The sequence below is a fragment of the Ahaetulla prasina genome, chromosome 11, assembly GCF_028640845.1.
Source record: "Ahaetulla prasina isolate Xishuangbanna chromosome 11, ASM2864084v1, whole genome shotgun sequence".
In the NCBI taxonomy this organism is placed as follows: Eukaryota; Metazoa; Chordata; class Lepidosauria; order Squamata; family Colubridae; genus Ahaetulla; species Ahaetulla prasina.
In genome coordinates, this window is record NC_080549.1 from 18,398,137 (window position 1) to 18,423,765 (window position 25,629).

The 25,629-nt window shown below is 43.2% G+C and overlaps 1 protein-coding gene across 2 annotated transcripts in view; it reads right to left on the bottom strand.

Annotated features, from left to right (window-relative positions):
• The window catches only part of LOC131204935 (START domain-containing protein 10-like), a 37,947-nt gene that overhangs the window by 1,284 nt on the left and 11,034 nt on the right, over nt 1-25,629 (bottom strand). The window contains exons 2-6 of one of the 2 annotated variants that reach the window (XM_058196610.1): nt 17,148-17,295; nt 10,452-10,555; nt 8,644-8,761; nt 6,516-6,568; nt 444-1,043 (exon numbers count right to left, since the gene is read on the bottom strand). In XM_058196610.1, the coding sequence (XP_058052593.1) occupies nt 822-1,043; nt 6,516-6,568; nt 8,644-8,761; nt 10,452-10,555; nt 17,148-17,295 (645 nt within the window). In that variant the 3' untranslated portion in view covers nt 444-821. The remainder of the gene's footprint in view (nt 1-443; nt 1,044-6,515; nt 6,569-8,643; nt 8,762-10,451; nt 10,556-17,147; nt 17,296-25,629) is intronic. The other variant, XM_058196611.1, reaches the window with a different exon arrangement.

Consider the following 25,629-nt stretch of genomic DNA (forward strand, 5'->3'; position numbering starts at 1 on the left):
CCACTCAAGAAGGCAAGCTATTCCATTGATTAATTTCTTTATGTTTTATCTCTCTTTGACAAGCTTCTACCCATTGCTTCTTGTCCTTCCGTCTCTTGCTAAGGTGAACAAGTCAATTCCCCCCTTCTCTGTGACAGCCCCTCAATAATCCTGATGAATATCGTATCACTCCTACTCCCTCTCTTTGATAGGCTAGACAAACCTAGCTCCCTCGTAGTAAACCACATGGTTTCCTCCTGGAATAGAAACAACTATTCACTACCTAAAAAGGGACTTGGTGGCTCAGTGGCTAAGACGCTGAGCTTGTTGATTGAAAGATTGGCAGTTCAGCGGTTCGAATCCCTAGTGCCACGTAAGGGGTGAGCTCCCGTTACTTGTCCCAGCTTCTGCCAACCTAGCAGTTCGAAAGCACATAAAAAATGCAAGTAGAAAAATAGGGACACCTTGGTGGGAAGGTAACAGCGTTCTGTGCGCCTTTGGCGTTGAGTCATGCCGGCCACATGACCACAGAGACGTCTTCGGACAGTGCTGGCTCTTCGGCTTTGAAACGGAGATGAGCACCGCCCCCTCGAGTCAGGAATGACTAGCACATACAGTATGTGCGAGAGGAACCTTTACCTTTATCTTATTCACTACCTAACCAGCTTCTCTAAGCCACACTGCCTGAATGAGCTAGGAAAGATAAGTGCCATGCAATGGCCATGAAATTAAAAAAAAAATGCATCTGATTTTTTTTTTTATCCTTTATTGTAAAACCAACTGGGTAAGCCAGCTGGCTGGCGAGTGCTAAGTCTCAAAAGTGAGCAAAAGTCAAATTGGCATCAATTCTCTGAACCACTGATGTCTCCCTTCTCTTCCTTGGCTTCCATTAAACTGCTCTCGTCGATGTTCTCCAGCGAGGAGGCATGTTGGAGGGACAGTTCGGACAGGGGCATTGTGGGAAGAAAGCTCTGCTCCGGATGCAACCACGGCTTTTTGCCTGCGTTGTGTTGCTGCTTCCAGGAAGGATATTTCAGGCAAGCTTTGTACATTTTCTTCATAAGCTGAAGCGTGGGATGAGAAGAAGGGAAAAGAACCTGGGTCAGGATAATAAAGAAGAAAATCACGAGCAAAAAGTTTGCAAGTCCATTTCTCTTTCTCATAATGTTCTTTGCAGGTAATGTAGACCAAGGGTCTCCAACCTTGGTCCCTTTAAGACTTGTGGACTTCAACTCCCAGAGTTCCTCAGCCAGCTTTGCTGGGTTGTTGAAGTCTGGGAGTTGAAGTCCACAAGTCTTAAAGGGACCAAGGTTGGAGACTCCTGATGTAGACAATACCACAATTCTATTAAGCTCCACCAGCTATTTAAAAGTTATGCACTGAAACTCAAACCTGACTAGAAAACCTCCTTTCCAACTCTGTTATTCTGTTTTTTTTTAATTGAAAAAGTTTTAAAAAACAAACATTTTCCCCCTTTTGCCCCCCCTCAAAACTCCCTTCACCCCTCCCTTCACCCCCCCCACCCCCGGCTTCCCGGGTCAATCACAAGGTATTGTTACACATAAACCAAATATAGAATAAGATTTTCCCTTCTAATCCAATTAGCCTCATCCGAGTCTTTTCATTTCCTAATCTCCCCCATAACATTCTAAAATAATACATCCTAATTACTCAAAGGCAATCTGATATCTCTTAATCTGATATCTATTTTGTAAATAATCAATCCATTTTTTCCGTTCAATTAAATATCTTTCCTGCGTATTGTCTTTCAAAAAGGCTGAGATTTTTGCCATCTCAGCCAAGTTAGTAACTTTCGATATCCATTCTTCTATTGTAGGTAATTCTTTTTTCTTCCAATATTGTCCAATCAGCAGCCTTGCTGCTGTTATTAAGTTCAAGATCAATTTAGTCTCAGTCACTGTACAATCCGTTATAATTCCCAAAAGGAAAAATTGCGGCAGGAACTTTATCTTCTTCTTCAGGACATTTTGAATAATCCACCAAATTCTCATCCAAAAGGCCTTAATTTTCTTGCAAGTCCACCAAATATGAAAATATGTAGCATCATCACACTCACATATCCAACATTTCGCTTGGATATCAGGATACATACATGATAATTTTTTGGGATCTAAATGCCATCTATAAAACATCTTATAAAAATTTCCCCGTAGATTCTGTGTCGTGTCCCACTCCTCCGCTGACGGCCGGGTCAGGGAAATCCGAATCAGGTGTGCCTCTGCAGCTCTGCCAAAGTCCTAGCAAAGTCCTCAAGGCAGGCAGGAGACCAGAAAGTGACTTCAGCAAGATATGTTTAGACTTTGCCTGACTCAGAGAATGCCAGAAAGCAGCTCCTTTATATAGGCCATGGGGTGTGGCTCCATGACTCAGCACTCATTAAGGCTTGCCCCTTCCTTCTGTTGCCTCCGCCTATCCAGTCTTCTGATGCGAGGGTCACTCCAATCAGCAGCTGTTGGAAATAAACTTTCCTCAGGCTCACATGCTGTGGAGGAGGGGGAGGGGTCTAGCTGCTCCGTTTGCCTGGGCATGGAGCCAGGGCTGGGGCCGGGGGATGCTCCCTCCTCTGCAGCCTGCTTGGGCATGGAGCCAGGGCTGGGGCCGGGAGGCATACATTCCTCCGTGTTCGGAAGCAGATAAGCAGACCCCGGCTGCGGTGAGAGCGGGCAAGACACAACATTCTGTGCTTGTGTAAACTTAACATTTCTAACCCAGATTTTCTCCCATGTTGCCACTCTGTTATTCTGTTATTTTGTTACCCTTTTCCACCCTCTTTCTTTCTTCTCCCAGATTTCCCATCAGCTTTTAACATGCTTTTTAAAAAATCTGGGAACAGGGAGACACAACTTCAATCTTTCTCAATTCTGTTGTTGTTGTTTCTGCTGCTGCTGCTGCTGTTCCATTTTCATAAGAATCTAAATTTAAATGAAATTCTTCATCCCACACGTAAACGAAAAATTTGTCTGCCCACGTGCAGTGATGGGTTAAAATGAGATATAAGCAAAAAGTCTGGCTCAAAACAAGAATTCTTAAAGGCATCGCCGGAGAGTATTTAATACTAACATATTTACAAACTCCGTAAATGTAAATGCAATCCAATCTGGAATCTTTTGGAATTTCAGTTGGTAGTATGTGTTGGATTGGATAAAATAAAATGTCCAAATGTCATTGGATAAAACCCAGATGTCGTGTCCCACTCCTCCGCTGACGGCCGGGTCGGGGAAGTCCGTATCAAGCGTGCCTCTGCAGCTCTGCCAAAGTCCTAGCAAAGTTCTCAAGGCAGGCAGGAGACCAGGAAGTGACTTCAGCAATCCAAGGTAGACTTTGCCTGACTCAGAGAATGCCAGAAAGCAGATCCTTTATATAGGCCATGGGGTGTGGCTCCATGACTCAGCACTTATCCAGGCCTGCCCCTCCCTTCCTTTTGCTGACGTCGCCTATCAATTCTCCGGAAGCGAGGATCTCTCCAGGCTCCAGCTGTTGGTAATTGACATTCCTCAGGCTCACATGCTGTGGGGGAGGGGGAGGGGTCTAGTTGCTCCGTTTGCCTGGGCATGGAGCCAGGGCTGGGGGCTGGAGGCACGTCAGGCCCTTCTTCTTGCTCGGCCTGTCTGGGCATGGTGCTGGGGCTGGGGCCTGGAGGCATGCCAGGACATTCCTCAGCGTTCGGAAGGAGATAAGAGGGGCCCGGCTGCGGGGAAAGCGAGCGAGACACAACACCAGATGTCAACGTGGGTGCTTCATCACTGGAGGTTTTTAAAAAGAGACCAGGTCCCTTCCAACTCTGGACTCAGCTAATACAATCCTTGATTGCACCAACATAGGCACAGAATCAAGATCACGTGAAGTACTAGTACCACTTTATAAAACCCCAGTAAGACCACACCTGGAATACTGCAACCAATTTTGGTCACCATACTACAAAAAAGATGTTGAGACCTTGGAAAAAGTTCAGAGAAGAGCAACTAAGATGATCGAAGGCCTGGAGACTAAAACATATGAAGCACAGCTGCAGGATTTGGGTTTGGCTAGTCTAGAGAAAAGAAGAATTAGGGGCCACATGATTGCAGTAGTTCAGTATTTGAAGGGCTGCCACAAAGAAGAGGGGGGTCAAATTATTCTCCAAAGCAGGGGTCTCCAAGCTTGGTCCCTTTAAGACTTGTGGACTTCAACTCCCAGAGTCCCTCAGCCAGCAAAGCTGGTTGAGGAACTCTGGGAGTTGAAGTCCACAAGTCTTAAAGGGACCAAGCTTGGAGACCCCTGCTCCAAAGCACCAGAGGGCAGGACAAGAAACAATGGAAACTAATCAAAGAGAGAAACAACCTGGAATTAAGGAGAAACTTCCTAACAGTGAAGGTTAATTAACCAGTGGAACAGTTTTTGCCTCCAGAAATCGTGGACGCTCCATCACTGGAGGTTTTTAAGAAGAGACTGGACAGTCACCTGTCTGAGATGGTATAGGTTCTCGTGCTTGATCAGAGGGCTGGACTAGAGGACCTCCAAGGTCCCTTCCAACTCTGTTATTCTGTTATTCCTTTGCCAGAAGCTAACAGGACCCATTTGGGGAATATAAAGGCTCACATGCCAGTTGAATGAGACGTCTCCAACCCCCACAACTTTACGCAGTTTGGACAAGCCAGGAAAAAAAAAAAAGAATTGCAAACCCTCCCATCTTTTTTATTCTTCATGTCCTTTTTAATAAAATTCACATATAAAAAGAAAAGTGAGTTGGAGAGGCTTGCGTGAGTCCACACTAAGCTAGTCACAGCAGTGGGAATATAGGTAGCCCTCAACTTAGTGACTGAAGTTACAAAGGCACTAAAAAACAGGGACTTATGACCATTTTTCACACTTATGACCATTGCAGCATCCCCCATGGTCACATGGTCACATGATTTACATTTGGATTGCGGGACAACTGGCTCATATTTATGACGGTCACAGCGTCCAGGCGTCATGTGATCTCCTTCTGCAACGATCTGAACGAGCAAAGTCGTTGGGGCCTCTTGTGGCTCAGACTGGTAAGACAGTCTGTTATTAACAGCAGCTGCTTGCAATTACTGCAGGTTCTAGTCCCACCAGGCCCAAGGTTGACTCAGCCTTCCATCCTTTATAAGGTAGGTAAAATGAGGACCCAGATTGTTGGGGGCAATAAAAGTTGACTTTGTATATAAATATACAAATAGGATGAAGACTATTGCTTGACATAGTGTAAGCCGCCCTGAGTCTTCGGAGAAGGGTGGGATATAAATGCAAAAAAAAAAAAAAAGTCAATGGGGAAGCGAGATTCACTTAACAACCGTGTTACTAATTGAACAGCTGTAGTGATTCGTTTAACGAATGTGGCAGGAAAAGTCGTAAAATGGGACAAAACACACTTAACGAATTTCTCACTTGGCAACATGAGTTATGGGCCTCAGCTGTGGCCGTAAGTTGAGGACTACCTATACTTCAAACTAACCAAGGAGAGAAGCAACCTAGAACTAAGAAGAAATTTCCTGACAGAACAATTACTCAGTGGAACAATTTCTGTCCAGAAGCTGTGAATGCTCCAACACTGGAAGTTTTTAAGAATATATTGGATAACCATTTGTCTGAAGTGGTGTAGGGTTTCCTGCCTAAAAAGGGGGTTGGTTTAGAAGACCTCCAAGGTCCCTTCCAACTCTGTCTCTCCTCTCCTCTCCTCTCCTCTCCTCTCCTCTCCTCTCCTCTCCCTTCCCTTCCTCTCCTTTCTTCTCTTCCGTTCCTCTCCTCTCCTCTCCTCTTCTCTTTTCTCTTCCCCCCTCCTCTTTTCTCTTCCCTTCTCTTCCCTTCCCTTCCCTCTTCTTTCTCTCCTCTCTCCTCTCTCCTCTCCTCTCCCTTCCTCTCTCTCTCCTCTCCTCTTCTCTTTCTCTTCCCCCCTCCTCTTTTCTCTTCCCTTCTCTTCCCTTCCCTTCCCTCTTCTTTTCTCTCCTCTCCTCTCCTCTCCTCTCCTTTCCCTTCCCTTCCTCTCCTCTCCTCTCCTCTTCTCTTTTCTCTTCCCCCCTCCTCTTTTCTCTTCCTTCTCTTCCTTCCTTCCTCTTCTTTCTCTCCTCTCCTCTCCTCTCCTCTCCTCTCCCTTCCCTTCCTCTCCTTTCTTCTCTTCTCTTCCGTTCCTCTCCTCTCCTCTCCTCTTCTCTTTTCTCTTCCCCCCTCCTCTTTTCTCTTCCCTTCTCTTCCCTTCCCTTCCCTCTTCTTTTCTCTCCTCTCCTCTCCTCTCCTCTCCTCTCCCCTCCCCTCCCCTGTACTACACTACTCTACTCTACTCTACTCTACTCTACTCTGCTCTACACTATACTATTTCATCCTTTACAATTTTACCTCAATTTCTTACCTTTGCTCTAGTTGCCCATCAATGTCCCCACCTTAACCTTGCCCCAGGGAGATAAACACAACCCGTAGCTTTCCGTTACCTGGTCTCATTTAAACCAATGTAAGTGCTGGGAAAAACCACCATGACTCATCAATCAGCTCAGCCAAACAGGTGAGGCCTCACTCACCTTTGGTGCCAGGTACTGAGAAGCTTTGTTCACAACCCACTTAGGCAGGGATCCTGGATTGGAGAAGAGAAGATGGAAAATATATACAACTTCAATCAAGGTTCATGTCACCCTCCTCCTACCCGATCCTTTTCCCAGCTGGAAAGTTTCCATCCATCCCTTTGGGACAATTTGGACCGCTCAGCTCTTGGCTCAAATTAAATTCCTCTAAGAAGCATATTGATGGAAGAAGTGGACAAAAGCCAGACGGGAAGAAAGCCCCACAAAGGAACTAGAGAGGATTGGGAAAGGGCTGCGAACAGAAGCTGAAGCAGATAAGGAAGGGGAAAAGAAGAGACCATGGAAGAACAGTCAAGGCTGTCAAGGAGAGGAACCCTGAAATAAGATATGAACTGTTTCTAGACTTCAAACCCTGCACCTCGAAAGTGTTTTTGGGTGGAGGGGTTGGTCCAGCACTCAAAACCTCTTTACTTGCTGGTCCCGTTAAAGAATCCTGCACCAAAAGAGGATTCATAAAGGTTTTGGAGGACAACTACAATGAAATAATTGAAAAAAAACCAGAATGTCCTCCTTAGCAATAGCAATAGCACTTAGACTTATATACCGCTTCACCATGCTTTCCAGCCCTCTCTAAGCAGTTTACAGAGTCAGCCTATTGCCTCCCCCAACAATCTGGGTCCTCATTTTACCCACCTCGGAAGGATGGAAAGGCTGAGTCAACCTTGAGTTGGGATGGATGGATGGGGAAGGGAGGGGAGGAAGGAAAATAGCCAGAGCACTTAAACTTATATACCACTTTACAGTGTTTTTACAGCCCTCTCTAAGCGGTTTACAGACTCAGCATATTTGCCTCCAACAAATTTTATTTGTTCTCGTTTTACCCACTTTGGAAGAATGAAAGGCGGAGTCAACTTTGAGCCTGGTGAGATTCGAACTGCCAAATTGCAGGCAGCCGGCAGTCAGCAGAAATAGCCTGCAGTACTGCACTCTAACCACTGCGCCACCGTGGCTCATATATAGAACATGATCAGGGGGAAGAAGCACATTTGTGGAGACCCTGGAACCAGGCCTTGCCTGGGGTGGGGGCGGGGAGAGGATTGTCCTGGCCCCTACCCAGTTTGGAATTGGATCTTTTTGTTTACATTCAGGGTGGTGAAAAATAATCCATTCAATGACAATCCAGAATTATTTCAGTGACTGAGATCCCACGACAGCCACAGCTTTGGCTTTGATGGTAAAATGGGTGGCCTATACATTTAATAAATAAATAAATAATAAGAACAATTCCAAGAAACATTGTGCCCCCAGACTACAAGACTTAAAAAGCACTTGGACCGGGGCCTCAACTAATATACACAGACTTTACATGACATCCAGGTGTTCATTGGTAGATCAGGTCTGTTCCACGTGCTGATTTCGTGAAATCGAACATGCTTCCCAGTTCCCACACGGGTTCAATGACTCCTGTAAACCTTATGCCACATGGATGAAAACCACTCTTAGCTGTTGTGGTTGTAGCGGTTAATTGATGAGCTTCCCACACTGAATGATGGACTGAGTGGGTGGGTGGGTGTGGACAGATGGGACTCAGAAAGTAATAATAGCAACAGCATTTCATCTTACATGCAGCCCAACAGTGATTAACATCAATCTCTGGGCACTTTACAATGTGAGTATTATTTGCACATTGCCCTCAACAGTCTGGATCCTCGTTTTATCAGCCTCGGAAGGATGGAAGACCGAGTCAACCTTGAGCCAGTCAGGATCGAACTGCTGGCAAGTGAGCAAAGTTAGCCTGCAGTTTAACCACTGTGCCAGTAGGGGTGCTGCTCCAGAACTTGGAATGGTTGACCAAGCAATTTCCAGGACAACATAAAAAGCTCAGGATCTGGTCTTGAAGCAGGTTGGGGTAACTTGCACATACAGCTCAGTTTACCTTGGCAAGCCTCCCATGTTTGAAGTGGCTCTCATCCCAGGCTACTTCCTGGCAGCAGCTGATCATTTTAAATAAAATCCATTGTGGGAATGCTTATCTGTTCTGTGATGAGTAGAGCACTGGGCCTAAAGCACCTTTGACATGTTTCAGATCCAAACAAAGGCAACATCTATCTGTAGAATGAGTCCTTACCTTTTGGGTCCACCTGAGCCAAATAAGTCAAACAGCAGCTGCTAGGTCCAGTTGGTTGCACCAGGTATCCAGCTAAGAGGGACACAGCTCTGACGAGGTCCTTGCGGGGAGGGTATTTCTATACAAAGGAAAGCCAAATAATGGGTTGGGGTTGGGTTTTAGGTCTGAGTCTTTTGACCAGCCTTTGTTGTGGTCTCTTGGCCGCCGGCCCCTCCAGCAGCCAAATCAGGAGAGGGAGGGAGGAGTGTGAGTCAGAATCATCATCAAAGCAACCTGAGAGCTCCGAGGGGGAAGTGGTGGAATGGAGCTGGCAGATAGAGAGACAGAGGTGGAGCCTGGGCCGTCCGTCAGCTCTCAGATGGAGAGTCAACAGCCCCCAGGTCTGGAGGTGGCTGTGGAGGAAGAGGAGGAACATCTGGGTCCAGTGCCTGACGCGTGGATGCACAGAAGGCAGAGGAGAGGAGAGCAGTGGAAATCTATGGGCCGGTCCTTGGGACGGAAGAGCCACCGCTGCTAGCAAAGCCCCACCCGAGCTCTGGAGATAAAAGGCAGGGGGTGGAGATGAACAGATGTGGCACACAACTATTCATCTTCCGGATGCATGGACTTGTTAGCCTGCCTTGAGAGAGAAACTTTTTGCCGGGGCTGCTGGCGCTCCCAATAAAGGAATCTTTTAGTTAACCTGAGAGGATTTGTCGGGTTTGTAGAGCTGGGTCAGAACAGTCTTAACTGAACTGATTTTTGTAGCTGTGGACTTGCAAAGCCAACACTGACCACTAGGGACTCTGTGGTGGAAGAAAAGCACATCTACCAGCAGAGGGCAGCTCTGCCAGATATTTCCAGCGCTAAACTAAACACTGTGCCGGTTTCTCACAACCCACCAAATCCGGGTTAAGAAAAGAAACTGTATCACGGCAGTATGCAATGCCCAAACAATAGGATGATTTTAGGCTAAGCCAAGGGTAGGTTCCCACAATGTGGTGAAACCAAAATTACTAGGCATCCCGTTTTAATCTAGCGTACTATGCTGTGCAAATCAAACTGCAGTATGCTGGGGTCATGGAAACCCTTTGCAACCTTCTGACAAAGTCAGCGGGGAAGCCAGATTCACTTAAAGACCATGCAGGGATTCACTTAACAACCGGTGGCAAGGAAAGTTGTAAAACTCACTTGACGTATGCCTCACTTAGTAGCAGAAAATTCTGGACTCAATTGTGGGCGTAAGCTGAGGATTTTCTGATTAAGCCCTCCATATTGCTAAACCTCCATATTGCATAGGGCCGGGTTACTTACGGGACCGTCTGCTGCCACCGAATGCCTCCCACCGACCCGTGCGCTCTCACAGAGAGGGACTCCTCAGGGTGCTGTCGGCCAGGCAGTGCCGACTGGCGACGCCCAGGGGAAGGGCCTTTTCTGTGGGGGCTCCCACCCTCTGGAACGAACTTCCCCCAGGACTCCGTCAACTTCCTGACCTTCGAACCTTCCGCCGCGAGCTTAAGACACATCTATTCATTTGCGCAGGACTGGACTAGGGTTTTAAATTTTTAAATGACTAAATTTTAGCTTTGGTTTAAATTGGGTTTTATTATTTATATCTTATTTTAAATATTTGGCCTTTATAATAAGTTTTTTAGATGAATGTTTTATTTTGTATATTTGTGTGTTTTTATATGGCTGTACACCGCCCTGAGTCCTTAGGGACATAGGGCGGTATAGAAATACGAATAAATAAATAAATAAATAAAATAAATAAATAAATAAAAAACCACCCGCAAAAGACCCCTTACCTGTTTGTTTGTCTCACTTACCTGGTGCTTGACAGAGAAATTGAGGATTATATATGACTTATCCAAGACTCGCCAGGACCTCAGGGTGACCACATCGCGGTTCTTTAAAGGTTTGGGGCACTTCCCTAGCCGAGATGGTAGAAAAGGTGCATCAATTGGATGGGCAGAGATTAAAATATGAAGAAAAAGCGGGGGGGTGGGGGGAAATAATTTAAATCAGGGCTCTCCAACTTTGGCAACTTTAAGCCTGGAGGACTTCAATTCCCAGACAAGCGAAAAGCTGGCTGGGGAATTCTGAGAGTTGAAATCCGCCAGGCTTAAAGTTGCCAAGGTTGGAGAGCCCTGGTTTAAATCACAGAAATGAAGAGCTGGAAGGGAGCGCAAAGATCATCCAATCTGGCTGTCTGCAAAACTCAATGTAGAGTTTTTGATCTTTTTTTTTGTTTTCCTTTATGCACCTGCATACGATTTTCATGCTCCCCTTAAGTCTGGTTTTCTTAAGGTTGAACTCCTCAAGTGCCTTCAGCCTGTCTTCACAAGCAGCTCCTCCAGTCCTTGTTATTGCCTTTGTTGTCTTCCTCTCTTAAACCTTATCTAACCTGTTAATAACCCTCTGGGTATGTGGCGCTCAGAACCATAATTCCACAAAGGTTAATCTTTTTTTATCACCCAGGTGAGGTTTGCCAACCTGAGGCCTCCCTGGCATACTGGCATGACTATGTCAGGGATGTCCAATTTGCATGCCAGCTCACCTAGTAATTTGGCAGGTTGTTTTTTTTTAAAGTCAAGTTTTTTTTAATTATTTATATATATGTATTTTGAATACAGCGTGTTGTCCTGGTTGTCCATTTTACAGAAGAAGAAAAAAAGAAAGAAAATGAAGTAACAAATATACTGAGAGTAATATTAATGGTATACATAATAATTACGTTAGTTTATTTATAAGCATATCAATTGTATTTATAAGTATCAATTGCCAACTTCTGGTTATAAACATTCATACTTTACTTATACATAACCAAAGCTCTTCCTCCATCTAATTTCTACCTCTTATCTCTAACCATTGATAAAACCTATTCCATGTTTATAATACTCTATCTCCTTTATCTTTTATTTTCAATGTCAATCTATCCATCTCTGCACAATCCAATATTTTCCAAATTGTACTATCATCTGATGGGGCGTTTCTCATTTTACCAATATTGTGCAAATACAATTCTCACTGGGGTCAGTACATGTAACATTAAATATATAGCCCCTTTGTCAAAACTTTCTGGTATTGTTTGTTGTTGTTAATTGCGAAGTCTTGTCCAACCCATCGTGACCCCATGGACAAAGTTCCTCCACGCCTTCCTATTCTCTACCATCCCCTGGAGTCCATTTAAGCTCACACCGACTGCTTCAGTGATTCCATCCAGTCTCCTTGTTCTCGGTTGTATCCTTTTTCTTTTGCCCTCAATCGTTCCCAGCATTCGGCTCTTCTTCAATGAGTCCTTCCTTCTCATTAGGTGGCCAAAGTATTTGAGTTTCATCTTCAGGACCTGGCCTTCTAAAGAGCAGTCAGAGTTGATTTCCTCTAGGATTGACAGATTGGATCGCCTTGCAGTCCAAGGGACTCGCAGCAGTCTTCTCCAGCACCAGAGTTCAAAGGCCTCGATTCTTTGGCGTTCAGCCTTTCTAATGGTCCAACTTTCACAGCCATCCATTGCAACTGGGGAAAACATAGCCATGACTATACGCACTTTTTTTGGCAGGGTGATGTTTCTGCTTTTTAGTATGCTGTCTAGATTTGCCATAGCTTTCCTCCCCAGGAAAAAGCGTCTTTTAATTTCTTCTGGTATTATACGTAGTAAAAATATTTCTGGCTTTAAATCTATCTTTAAATCTAGCTTAATCATCTTTTCCAACCATGTGTGTATTTTGGTCCAATATTTTCTTGCTTTCATACATGCCTACCACATATGGTAATTAAGGCAGGTTGCTCTGAGAGGACTGGATACCATCAGGTGAAGGAAGGCCACCTAACCGATCTTTATAACTGCTACATACAATGAATTCTGTTTTATTCCAGCCTTCGGAAGTTGTGGGAGATTCATCACTGGAGGCTTTCAAGAAGAGATTGGACTGCCAACTGTCAGAAATGGTGTAGGGTCTCCTGCTTGGGAAGGGTGGGGTTGGATTAGATGACCTACAAGGTCCCTTCCAACTCTGTTAATCCTAATCTAATCTAATCTAATCTAATCTAATCTAATCTAATCTAATCTAATCTAATCTAATCTAATCTAATCTAATCTAATCTTACCTTCCTTCTTAGGGAAAGAGATCAACAGCTTTGGAAGAATTCTGCCTTGCCTTTACACATTACAATGTTTAGGAATTAGGATTTAAAAAAAATTATAAAAGCAATCCAGCACGTACTGATTAATCTACCTCAGCCCAACCCACTCACAGGGTTTGTTGCTGCGGGGAAAACTGGAGGAGGCCGGAAAACCAGGTGTGTTTGCTGTCTTGAGTTATTTATAATAAAGGTGGACTAAAAATCTAGTAAGTGAATGCGCATAAAACCCCATGGAGGTATTTGGACCCATCATCCATGGAATCGGAACAAACCAGATGGTCCTTGACTTATAACCACAACTGGAACCAGAATTTCCATTGCTAAGCAAAGAGGTTGTTGAGTCATGCCCGATTTCTTTTGCAAGGGTTGTGTTGTGACTCCAGCCCCCGAACCTGGCCCCATGCCCGAAAGTGACTCCGAGAGTGAGGGGGAAGCACCGGTAAGGCTTACCTTGGGAGCTCCGATGCCTTTGGCCCGGCTCCAGGAGCCAGAACCAGGCCAGTCAGAGGACATAATGAGGCCGTCATCCCCTAATTCCTCCCTTCCTCAAGCTACGCCCTCAGACCCAGCTGATAATAATCAAGCTTGGCTTGACCCGCGCTTCAGAAGATTAGAGAGGCGGCGTCATCAAAGGGAAGGGTGGGGAAGGAGCCCCACCCCACAGGATATATAAGGAGCTTTGGGACTGCTCTCACTCCACGGGAAGCAAAAGCTTAGCTGAACCGTTTCAAAGAGAGCTGAAGTCTTAACTCTGTGAGTCATTTGTTTGAACTTTGGCGGGCAGCTGCGATTTCTCTGCCAGGACTGATAAGAGCCGTGAATCCACTGGCTGAAGGCCAGCTCATTACTCCGAAGTGGGGAAGGAGACAGAATAGGTTGTTAAGCGGATCACTACAATTGTTAAGTGAATCATGCAATCATTAAACGAATTTGGCTTCCCACATTGACTTGGTTTCTTGGCAGGCAGCTGAGAAGTTTGCAAACGATGATCATATGATCACAGGATGCCATTGTAAATAGATGCTGGCTGCCAATTTTTATTACATACCCATAGGGATTCTGCAAGAGTCATAAGAGTAAGGATCAATTGTAAATTAAATCATTCTTTTAAATGCCAACGTAACTTCAAAGAGTCATTAAATGAATCATTCTAAGTCGAGGACTACCTGTAGAACATCAGGCCACCAAGCTTTAAAAAAAGATAACAACCACTAATTGTCATGAATATTGTATTTATTTATTAGGTTGATAACTTCTCTTTCTTTCAGCTCAAAGCTCATAGTTAACCAGCGAGCTTCCATAGCTGAAGGAAGTCTGAGACAGGTTGGCAACTTTAAGACTTGTAGACTTCTACTTTAGGCATGACTATCACATTTCTAGGTTCTACCATATCACAAGATCTAAAATGGACAGCTAACATTAAAAACGTCATTAAAAAAGCTCAACAAAGAATGTTCTTTCTGCGCCAACTCAAAAAGCTCAAACTGCCCAAGGAGCTGCTGATTCAGCTGCTGATCATCTGCACTTCTATAACTGTCTGGTTTGGTTCTGCAACCCAACAAGACAGACACAGACTTCAGAGGATCATTAGAACTGCAGAAAAAACAATGGCTACCAACCTTCCTTCCATTGAGGACCTGTATACTTCATGAATCAAAAAGAGGGCTGGGAAAATATATACAGACCCCTCGCATCCTGGACATAAATGTTTCAACTCCTACCCTCAAAACGACGCTATAGAGCACTGCACACCAGAACAACTAGACACAAGAACGTTTTTTCCCCGAATGCCATCTCTCTGCTAAACAAATAATTCCCGCAACACTATCAAACTATTTACTAAATCTGCACTACTATTAATCTTCTCATCGTTCCCATTATCCATCTCCTTCCACTTATGACTGTATGACTGTAACTTTGTTGCTTATGATTTATATTAATATTGATTGTTTCCTGATTGCTTATTTGTACCCTATGACTATCATTAAGTTTTATACCTTATGATTCTTGACGAATGTATCTTTTCTTTTATGTACACTGAGAGTATATGCACCAAGACAAATTCCTTGTGTGTCCAATCACACTTGGCCAATAAAAAAATCTATCTATCTATCTATCTATCTATCTATCTATCTATCTATCTATCTATCTATCTATCTATCTATCTATCTACCTACCTACCTACCTACCTACCTACCTACTAGCTGGGAAATTCTGGTAGTTGACATCCACAGGTCTTAAATTTGCCAAGGTTGGACACCCCTGGTCTAGACTTTGGCTTTGATCCTAGTCCTGTGATGACAAACCGGTGGCACGCGAAGCCATTTCTGCAGGCATGCGAGCAGTCGCCCTAGATCAGCTCCACCGCGCGTGCGTGCGGGCCTCCTGCCGGCCAGCTGATTTATGGGTCTCTGCCCCTCCCAGGAGTCTCCACACGGCCCGTATTGGATGCCAGTAAGTACAGGGCTTGCATGGAGACTCTGGGAGGGTGAAAAATGGGCCTCCAGACTTTCTGGAGGCTCCAGGAAAGCCTCTGAAACCTCCGGAGCCTCTGGAAGGCAAAAAATGGACCTACCGGAAGTCCGCAAAGGGGCCGTATCCGGTCTCTAGAGGCTTCAGGGAAGCCTGCTAGGACCAACACAGGGGCACGGGGGGTTGTGTTCGCATGTGCGGGGGTTGGGGGAGGGTGGGAGGGTGTCACGTGCCTGCGCAGGGGGGCAGGGTGTGAGTGGGGGGCATTGCATTATGGGTGTGAACACCAGGGGTGGGTTCTACTTACCTTTACTACCAGTTCGCATCACGCTCGCGTGGAGCTTCTGCGCATGCGCAGATCACTTTTGATGATGTTCAGGTCAGTGGGCGGAGCCTCTCGCCGGTTTTACTACTGGTTCTATAGAACCACGCACACTTTTGGCACCCAAGGAAAAAATGGTTAGCCATCAGTGTCCTAGTCCGGGGGTCTCCAACCTTGGCAACTTTAAGCCTGGAGGACTTCAATTCCCAGAATTCTGGGAGTTGAAGTCCTCCAGGCTTAAAGTTGCCAAGGTTGGAGACCCCTGGACTAGTCGATTCCCCTAAGCACCTTAGGGCATATTTTGTGCATAATATGCTCCACACAGTTTGCTAGTTCTGGAGGGACAACCATAAGCTACATGGAAGGCGGATGCTCTTCTCTAACTACCAAAGATCTGAGATATCAGCAGATATTGGCCATTTTAGTATCTAGGTGAGGTCTAGCCAAGCAGGCTGCGGTCCAGAGATGAAAATTTCTGAAAGCATCTTGAGCAAGGCTTCAGAATGAAGGTTGTCAACCTCTGGTATCGAGGGATCTTCTACCTCTAATTCCAGAAGAAATTCCAAAAGCGTGTACTACTAAGGCCATCTCGATCTTTGTCTGCGTCATCCCCAAAGCCTAAATTAGCTAAATCTGGTTCCACTTTAATTATAGTATTCAGAGAACCATGTAATTTGGGGCCCTAGGCCTAAAGATAGAGGGTCAATCTGGGATAGTGGTTAAAGCATCAGGCTAGAAACTGGAGACAGTGAGTTCTACCTAGTCTTGCCCTGGGCACAAAGTCAGCAGGGGGTTCTTGGGCCAGTCACTCACTCTCAGCCCTAGGAAACAGGCAATGGCAAACAAACCACTTCCAAAACGCCTATATATATATATATTTGTTTTCTGAGGTTTTCACGGGTGTTTGTATGTAGGTCTTCGGTTGTTCGGGTTTTCTCCCGTGTAAAAGGGAGAAAACAGCTGCGATCACACATTGCTCCCAGAAGCACGAAGCTGAAGCCTGAAGATGACGAATGAGACTTCGTCGAAACGTTGCCAAGACATTTCCAATTTTACACGGGAGAAAACCCGAACAACCAAAGACCTACATATATATATATATAAATATATATAAATATATATAAATATATATATATATATATATATATATATATATATATATATATATATATATATATATATATATATATATATATATATATATATATATATATATATATATATATATATATATATATATATATATTAATTAAATATATATATATTTATATATATATGCTTATACCTCCTAATATTTACTCATATATATGTTTATATACTATATAATCTTTTTGTATGATACTTACATATATTGTTGTGACAAAAATAAATAAATAAAAATAAAACCAAACCAATAATAATAATAATAATAATAATAATAATTGAGCAATAATATGTGAGCCTTGCCAAGAAAAATGCAAAATGCAAAACCGTCTAGACTGTTTTTAATCTGGGTGCCAAAAACTTAAGACTCAGATCCTGCTATCCTCTTGTTAAGAATGACATGCGCCTAATATCATGACATCTTCTTTAGGTCTTTACTCACAAGAATAGTATCCCACATCAGCGGTGTCAGAGAGCCGGGCGATCTCATGGGTTTCTATGACATTCAAGTCCCACTTCTTCCGGTATTCGGTGTCATGGAGGACATCAAATACGGTCTCCGCTGATACGTCTGGCATGTTCACACGGCCCTGTAATCGAAGGAGAGGCAATGTCAGAAGATTCACTGGTCTGGCGGTGCTGAGTAAGGACACATTCTAGGTTGGGTCTCTAGGATATGAGAAAATTCAAAAATAAAATAGTATGTAGGTATATAGGTTAGAAATGCATATAAGTAAAGATTCAATTTTTGCTTAGGCAGGGGGTTGGACTGGATGACCTGCAGGGTTCCTTCCAGCTCTGCTACTCTGTTTAATTAATTAATTAATTAAATAATTAATTAATTTAGTCAAATACATATTAAATAATATATATAAGCATGAATTGAATACATAAAATGAATACAACTAAAGAGAACATTAGGACAGGGACGGTAGGTATGCTGGTGCTCTTATGCACGCCCCTTACAGACCTCTTAGGAATGGGGTGAGGTCAACAGTGGACAGTCTTAGGTTCAAGTTTTGGGGGTTTTGGGATGAGACCACAGAGTCTGGTAGTGCATTCCAGGCATTGACCACTCTGTTACTGAAGTCGTATTTTCTGCAATCAAGTTTGGAGCGGTTCACTTTAAGTTTGAATCTATTGTGTGCTCCTGTATTGTTGTTGTTGAAGCTGAAGTAGTCATTGACAGGAAGGACATTGTAGCAGATGATTTTATGAGTTATACTCAGGTCCTGTCAAAGGCGACGTAGTTCTAAATTTTCTAAACTCAGAATTTCAAGTCTGGTGGCATAAGGTATTTTGTTGCGATCAGAGGAGTGGAGGACTCTTCTTGTGAAATATTTCTGGACAATTTGTTAGACATTATTCCGCTTTAAGATAGTGGAGAAGAGACATGCTGAAAAATATAACAATGTTGTGTTAGAATAAATCTTCTTTGTTTGAGGCCCCTTAGAAAAAGGCCCAGCTATGGGGACATTCCTTAATGCCAGGGCAGTAGAGATAAGGAAGAGCCACGCTTGCAAAATATTTTATGGGTAGAAAAAGGGAGGTATTGGTAGTAATAGGGAGGTGTTGAAGGACATGAAATTAGAGAAAGAGATGATGTTGTCTCTGAAGGCGCCCTGGATTAGCTCTGATCGGTCACAGGATCCGATGTAGGAGGGGCATGGGGGTATGTGTTGTGATAGGGAACTATAAAATGTGATGCTTTTGAAATTTCAGGTGTGGCTTCCTGGCTCAAACTCCTTGTTGAGATCTGCTGGGATACCACCCTATTTTGCAAAATGTTTAATAAAGTCTCTTTGTTTTCGTCGACCCATGCTTTGTTGGTTGAATTCATTTCCAGCTGGTCCATGGTCTTGAATCTTGAGTTCTGTCTCTATAATTTCTCTAGTATCACCAGTGTTATTACACAGAGGCTCTCGCAGACATGATCAGGATATAAACGCTGTACAAATAAACCATAGAGGCCCAGTGGTTAGAATGCAGTACTGCAGGAAAACTCTGCCAGCTGCCAGCAGTTCGATCCTGACTGGCTCAAGATTGACTCAGCCTTCCATCCTCCCGAGATCAGTAAAATGAGGATTCAGATTGTTGGGGGGCAATTCTCTAAACTGTGTAGAGTATGTTATAAAGCACTGTGAAGCGGTATATAAGTCTATATACCCCTCTTTGCTCTCAAGTGTGGCAAAAGTGATCAAAATGTTTTATTAGCTTTATCAGAGCATAAAATACAAGGAAAAATGAAAATAATGGGTATCACGTCCCACTCCTCCGCTGACAGCCGGGTCAGGGAAATCCGAATCAGGTGTGCCTCTGCAGCTCTGCCAAAGTCCTAGCAAAGTCCTCAGGGCAGGCAGGAGACTAGAAAGTGACTTCAGCAAGATATGTTTAGACTTTGCCTGACTCAGAGAATGCCAGAAAGCAAGTCCTTTATATAGGCCATGGGGTGTGGCTCCATGACTCAGCACTTATCCAGGCCTGCCCCTCCCTTCCTTCTGTTGCCTCCGCCTATCAATTCTTCTGAAGCGAGGGTCACTCCAGTCGGCAGCTGTTGGTAATAGACCTTCCTCAGGCTCATATGCTGTGGAGGAGGGGGAGGGGTCTAGTTGCTCCATTTGCCTGGGCATGGAGCCAGGGCTGGGGCCGGGAGGCATACTAGGACATTCTTCAGCGTTCGGAAGCAGATAAGAAGGCCCCGGCTGCGGTGAGAGCGGGCAAGACACAACAATGGGAAACTAGGTGAGGGGAAAAGGGAAAAAGAGAAAGTGTTGTAAATAAATAAATAAATAAATAAATAAATAAAATAAAGTGTGTTGTAGAAGGGAAAAAAGAAAAAAAAAGGCGCCAACTCTTTAGCACAGTAGTAGACAATAAAATTACAACCTCAACTGTTTACTTTTCTACAATAATATATACTAGCCGTTTCTATAACCGCGAATCTATCATCAGCAAAACCAAAGTCAGAATTTCATTTTTCATGAAAAGCGATCCATCTAAACCGGCTTAGAAAGAGAAAAACCGACGGATCAGTGGCAACCAATAGTTTCCTCCTCAGTTGGTTTGGGTCACATTCAGAGTCAAAGGAGGCCGGGAACGATTATAGGCATATTTCTTGGTTTAAATATTTGAAAGGTATCTTGCATTTTTGTGCATTTTAGTGTCGATGGCTGCCTCGAGTGTTCCATTAACAGGGGACAAAAAAAATAAACAAGATGTTAATTGGAAGAAAGAATAATAAAAGATCCAAGTTGTGGATTTTCAGAGACGACTTTAGAAGTAGTAAAGGTTTGGTTGGCAAGGGACCAGTGTTGTTAATGACGGCTACAGGAGCAAATGTAGAAAACATTCCAACGTGACTCCACAAATGCACAATCTAGAAAAATAACAGGTTGGAGTGGATGCATGAGATGAGCTAGTGAAATCCAGTGTGAGTCACCTGAGTTAAACTACAGGGCTGTGAAAATACCTTCTGTCCCTTAGCAAACAAATGTTTGAAAACCCATTGCTCTCTCTCTCTCTAAATTGGCAAGCTCTGGATAATTTCTACCTCCTACTGTAAGCCAACAACAATCCTCTTTTAAGCATTACAACATACTGTAGACTTAGACCTAGGATAACTTTATTGTCACTTTAAATGTACACTCATTGGCCTACATTAAATGAAATTTCGTTGTCTCCACCTCTAACATACTTTGGATCGGGGCGACAAACTCGATTCCCTTGAGGGCCGCATCAGGGTTGTGTTTGAACTTGGAGGGCCAGAGTGAGCATAGCCAGCTTGAAGTCACTAGTGTTGGGGGGCCCCTGTGGAAGATCGCTCTGCCAGAGAAAACAGGCTCCTGAGCTCAGTTTTCGGTTGCGACAGCCTCCTGCAACTCTCTGCCAGTGAAAAGGGAACTCGGGGGTGGGGTGGGGGGCGCATGTAGCCCTCCCAATCTTTGTTTTTGCTGGCAGAGGCACCGTGGGACGGACATTTGCTGTTTCCAGGGTGGCTCCCCGGGCCAGATCTAAGGACCCTGTGGGCCGAATGCGGCCCTCGGACCTTGAGTTTAACACTCCCGCACCAGAGATGGGTTTCAGCAGGTTCTGACCAGTTCTGGAGAACCGGTAGTGGAAATTTTGAGTAGTTCGGAGGACCAGTAAATACCACCTCCGGCTGGTCCCGCCCCCATCTATTCTCTGCCTCCCAAGTCCCAGCTGATCGGGAGGAAATGGGGATTTTGCAGTATCCTTCCCCTGGAGTGGGGAAGGAATGGAGATTTTTTTTTTTTAAATTCAAAAAGTTTTACAAAAAAGAAATTCCCCCCCCTTTCCCCCCAACCCCCCTCCCTTCACTAATACCCTCCCCCCTCCCCCCTGACTTCCCGGAACAAGCACAAGGTATAGTTAAAAATAAAACAAACATATGCTAAGAAAATTTTCCCCCAAAACTATTATACCAATTTTCCGGAATGGAGATTTTATAGTATCCTTCCCCTGCCACACCCACCGAGCCACGCTCACAGAACCGGTAGTAAAAAAAATTGATAACTGGTAATGTGACTGGGTGGGTGTGGCCAACTTTTTTTTTCTTTTAAAAGCATATTTTCGGCCAAAGAAAAAATGCTTTTAAAAGTAAAAAAAAAAAACCCTCTGATGATCACGCAGCTCAGCTGGGCATGGGGAGAGCAGGGATTTTTGCTACTGGTTCTCTGAACCACCCGCCGCCATTGCTACCGGATCGAGCGATCTGGTCCAAACCAGGAGCATTTCACCCCTGAAACGCACTGAGAAAAAGCGACTCAGAGCCGTTTTTCATCCTTTTGACCACTGCAGCATCCCCATGGTCACGTGATCAAAATTGGATGCTTGGCAGCTGACTCGTATTTATGACGGTTGCAGTGATCTTGTTTTGCGACTTTCTGACAAGCAAAGTCAACAGGGAAGCCAGATTCGCTTAAAAACTGTGCTGCTAACTTTTAACAACTGGAATGATTCGGTGAACAACTCTGGCAAGAAACGGGTCAGAAGTCACTTAGCAACGGTCTTGCCTGAGAACAGAAACTTTGGGCTCAGCTCTGGTTGTAAATCGAGGACTAACTGTAATCCTGTACATTTTGAGGGCTTCAGATTGAAGAAAGTAACGCTCCTTAGGAACGTCCGTATTTCCTCATTTTATGTGTAATATGACAGCTACATATCTTGCTTTGGACACCTCTACAATCAGAAACCCAAAGGGGTTTTTGATTGCATTTTAATTACAAATTGTTATTTTTCTGGCACTGCACACCAGAACAATTAGACACAAGGACAGTTTTTTCCTGAATACCATCACTCTGCTTCACAACTAATTCCCACAACACTGTCAAATAATTTATAAAGACTGTATTACTATTATTCTTCTCTTCCTTACTAGTATCTATCTCTTCCCATTTATGACTATAACCATGTGCTTGTATCCTTCAAGTTATATTGTTTTATTTTTACTAGTAAATTTGCTATCAAATTTACTAGTACAATTTGATAGCTTATTAGTAACCTTGACTATCACTAAGTGTATCTTTTTATTCTCGATGAATGTATTTTATTCTCCTTATATACACTGAGAGCACATACACCATAGACAAATTTCTTGTGTTTCCAATCACACTTGGCCAATAAAGAATTCTATTCTATTCTATTCTATTCTATTCTATTCTATTCTATTCTATTCTATTCTATTCTATTCTATTCTAAGGAGTCATTTTCTACATCTGAAATGCATTATGTTTATTTTCTTCTTGAAAATGCATAAAGTTATAAATGCAGTTCTTTGCTCACAACCACATTTCCATTCCTTGCTTTTTTATTTTTCTTATCTAGAGGAAGACTTGAATTCATTAGTCCAACTTTCTGCCCACAATGCCACCATTCTCACCCTTAATTTTTGCCCCTTTTTACCTGGCCTGTTGTTAATGCAAAAAGGAACAGCTGCTCCTACTATTTCTCTACTTTGAGAAAAAAGACTCCCGTAGGAGCTCTGAAGCTCTTTTGCCACGGCTTCTTTGTAAATCATTGATCTCTGTTGGCCAACTTCCTGGTTGGCTAGTAAAACAGTGACTTCGTTTGGCTTCAGAGCAAGGAGCAAATCCTAGGTTCTCCATGGATTACTCAACAACCCAGGATGTAATGTCCCATCAAGGACATTTCTCATCAGCCTCACCTAATTGTAACCTAAAAAGAATTCAAGAGCGACACTGCAAAGACGGAATAGCTCTCTTTCCTTCTTTGTGGAATTATTAGAATTAGAAGCCAACAGAAAGGAGAATTTTTATGGCAGGGGTAATCTATGACTTTCTGCTGTCTGAACTATGTCCTTGCTGCCACAGAGATTTTATTTTTACTGGCTTTTCCTGTAAATCAAGTGTAAGTGAACAAGGGAAGATTAGGAAATTGGAGGCTTAACAGGCTCTGTTACTGTTGGGCAGAAATCTGGATTCCAAGAGCAAAATGAGATTCAAAACAGGTGCATAGAATGTATCCAGAAACCCCCAAATCTAACACATCTCACCCCAAATATGAAAGATAGATTTCAAGTACCGAAAGACACATTTGCTTTAAGGTGCTCCTATTCATATGATTTGGTCTTGTCTTGCTTTCAATCCTAGCATATACAGGTAGTCCTTGACTTATAAATCCTTGACTAACTTGTAGAGAAGAGCAACCAAGATGATTAGGGGACTGGAGGCTAAAACATATGAAGAACGGTTGCAGGAACTGGGCATGGCTGGTCTAGTGAAGAGAAGGACCATGATAGCAGCCTTCCAATATTTGAGGGGCTGCCACAGAGAAGAGGGGGTCAAGCTATTTTCCAAGGCACCTGAAGGCCAGACAAGGAATAATGGATGGAAACTGATCAAGGTGAGATTTAACGTGGAAATAAGGAGACGTTTTCTGACAATGAGAACAATCAACCCATGGAACAGAAGTTGCCTTCAGAAGTTGTGGGAGCTTCATCATTGGAGGCTTTCAAGAAGAGATTGGACTGCCATCTGTCAGAAATGGTGTAGGGTCTCCTGTTTGGGTGGGAGGTTGGACTAGATAACCTACAAGGCCCCTTCCAACTCTCTTAATCTGTATCTGTATCTAAATACAACTGTTCTTTTAGTGATGGTTCAAAGTTACAACAGCACTGAAAAAGGTGACTTATAATTGTTTTTGCAACACCTCCATGGTCACATGAATTACATTCGGGTGCTTGACAACTGAGTCACATTTATGATGGTTTGCAGTGTCCTGGGATCCCGGGATCCCCTTTTGCGACCTTCTGACAAGTAAAGTCAATGGGGGAACCAGATCCACTTAACAACCATGTTACTGATTTAAGAACAGCAGGGATTCGCTTAACAAATGCAGTGAGAAAAGTCATAAAACGGGGCAAAACTCACTTAAAAAATTTCTCACTTAGCAGCATAAATTTTGGGCTCAATTGTGGCCATAAGTTGAGGACTAGCTGTATTAATGCAATCTTGGAAAGAAATAGACTATATATAAATGCGATGTCAAACTCTATTTCTAAAATATGAACTGCATTCTTGTACGAAGATCTTTGGAAAAGAAATAATTTATGTAATAAACCGAAAGACTTTGAACCTGGATATCAAACAATGGATTTGAGATATGATCTATAGATGAGAAGGTGAAGCAAAATGTTTTTCACAAGGTCTGGAAAGCATCAGATTGAATTCTATATCGGTATTACTCATACATTGTATTTTCCCCCTTGTGTTTGATTTAGTTTGATTTGATTTTAACTCAATCACTATGTAGAACTGACGAAGTTTCTTGGATGAGAAGTGAAACTTTTTCATGCAAAAACAAAGTCCAGTGGCCTTTTGAAAAAGCCTCTTGATTAGAAAATTAATGTTGAAAGACGATCAACGAGCCAGAAATAAGAACAAGTATAATGACAGATAGAAGAATATTTACTGTAAGCAATATTATGGCAAGATGGTACAAAAGTGTAAAGTAAAATATTTAGAATGATAAATATATAAAGATTTATGTTAGAAATATGGAAACAATAGATATAAACATGATATTGTATGAATAAGACTTAAATGGTTGCAACGAGGAGGTATAATAGTACGTATATTGTAAAAAATTGCTGCTACAACCAGCATATTGCTGTTGCAAAGTTGAAACTGTAATGCAAAATGAAGAAAAATGTACAATAAAAATATTAGAAAAAAAGAAAAAGCCCCTTGGGATACTCACAATATACACAGATTCTTTTCTCAATGTATAATTGTTACTGATTTTTTTTCTATTGCTGTTGTTTACATTCCACTATGAAAATTATTTAACAAACCTAAAAATTCCTCCTAACAGATACAAAATGCACACCGATCTTTACTCAAAGTCCTGCTTTAACTTCAGAATTGATCTCTCTGCTTAGCTCTGCTACCTGTAACAAACAGTGACTTTGAGGGGTCCTTAGTGCTCTCTGAGCTTGGTTGTTTTCTTGCAGATGTTTCATTACCCAACTAGGTAACGTCATCAGTGCTTCAAGAAAGCAACCAAGCTCAGAAAGCACTAAGGATCTCTCACTTCAACCCTGAGCTACAAATTTTCTCCTTTATTGGTAACAACTTTGAAAGGAATCAATCTTAGTTTGGGAAAATTCAGTACTTTCTTATAATTGAACGAGTTTTCAAGAAAACAAGTACAGGCAGTTCTTGACTTACAACCACAATCGAGCCCAAAATTTCTGTTGCTAAGTGAGTTTTGCCCCATTTTACGACCTTTTTTTTGCTGCAGCTGTTAAGTAGAATCATTGCAGCTGATAATTTAGCAACCTGGTTGTTAAGCGAATCCAGTTTCCCCATTGACCTTTGTGAGAAGGTCGCAAAAGGAGATCGCACGACCTTGGGACACAGCCACGGTCATAAGTATGAACCAGT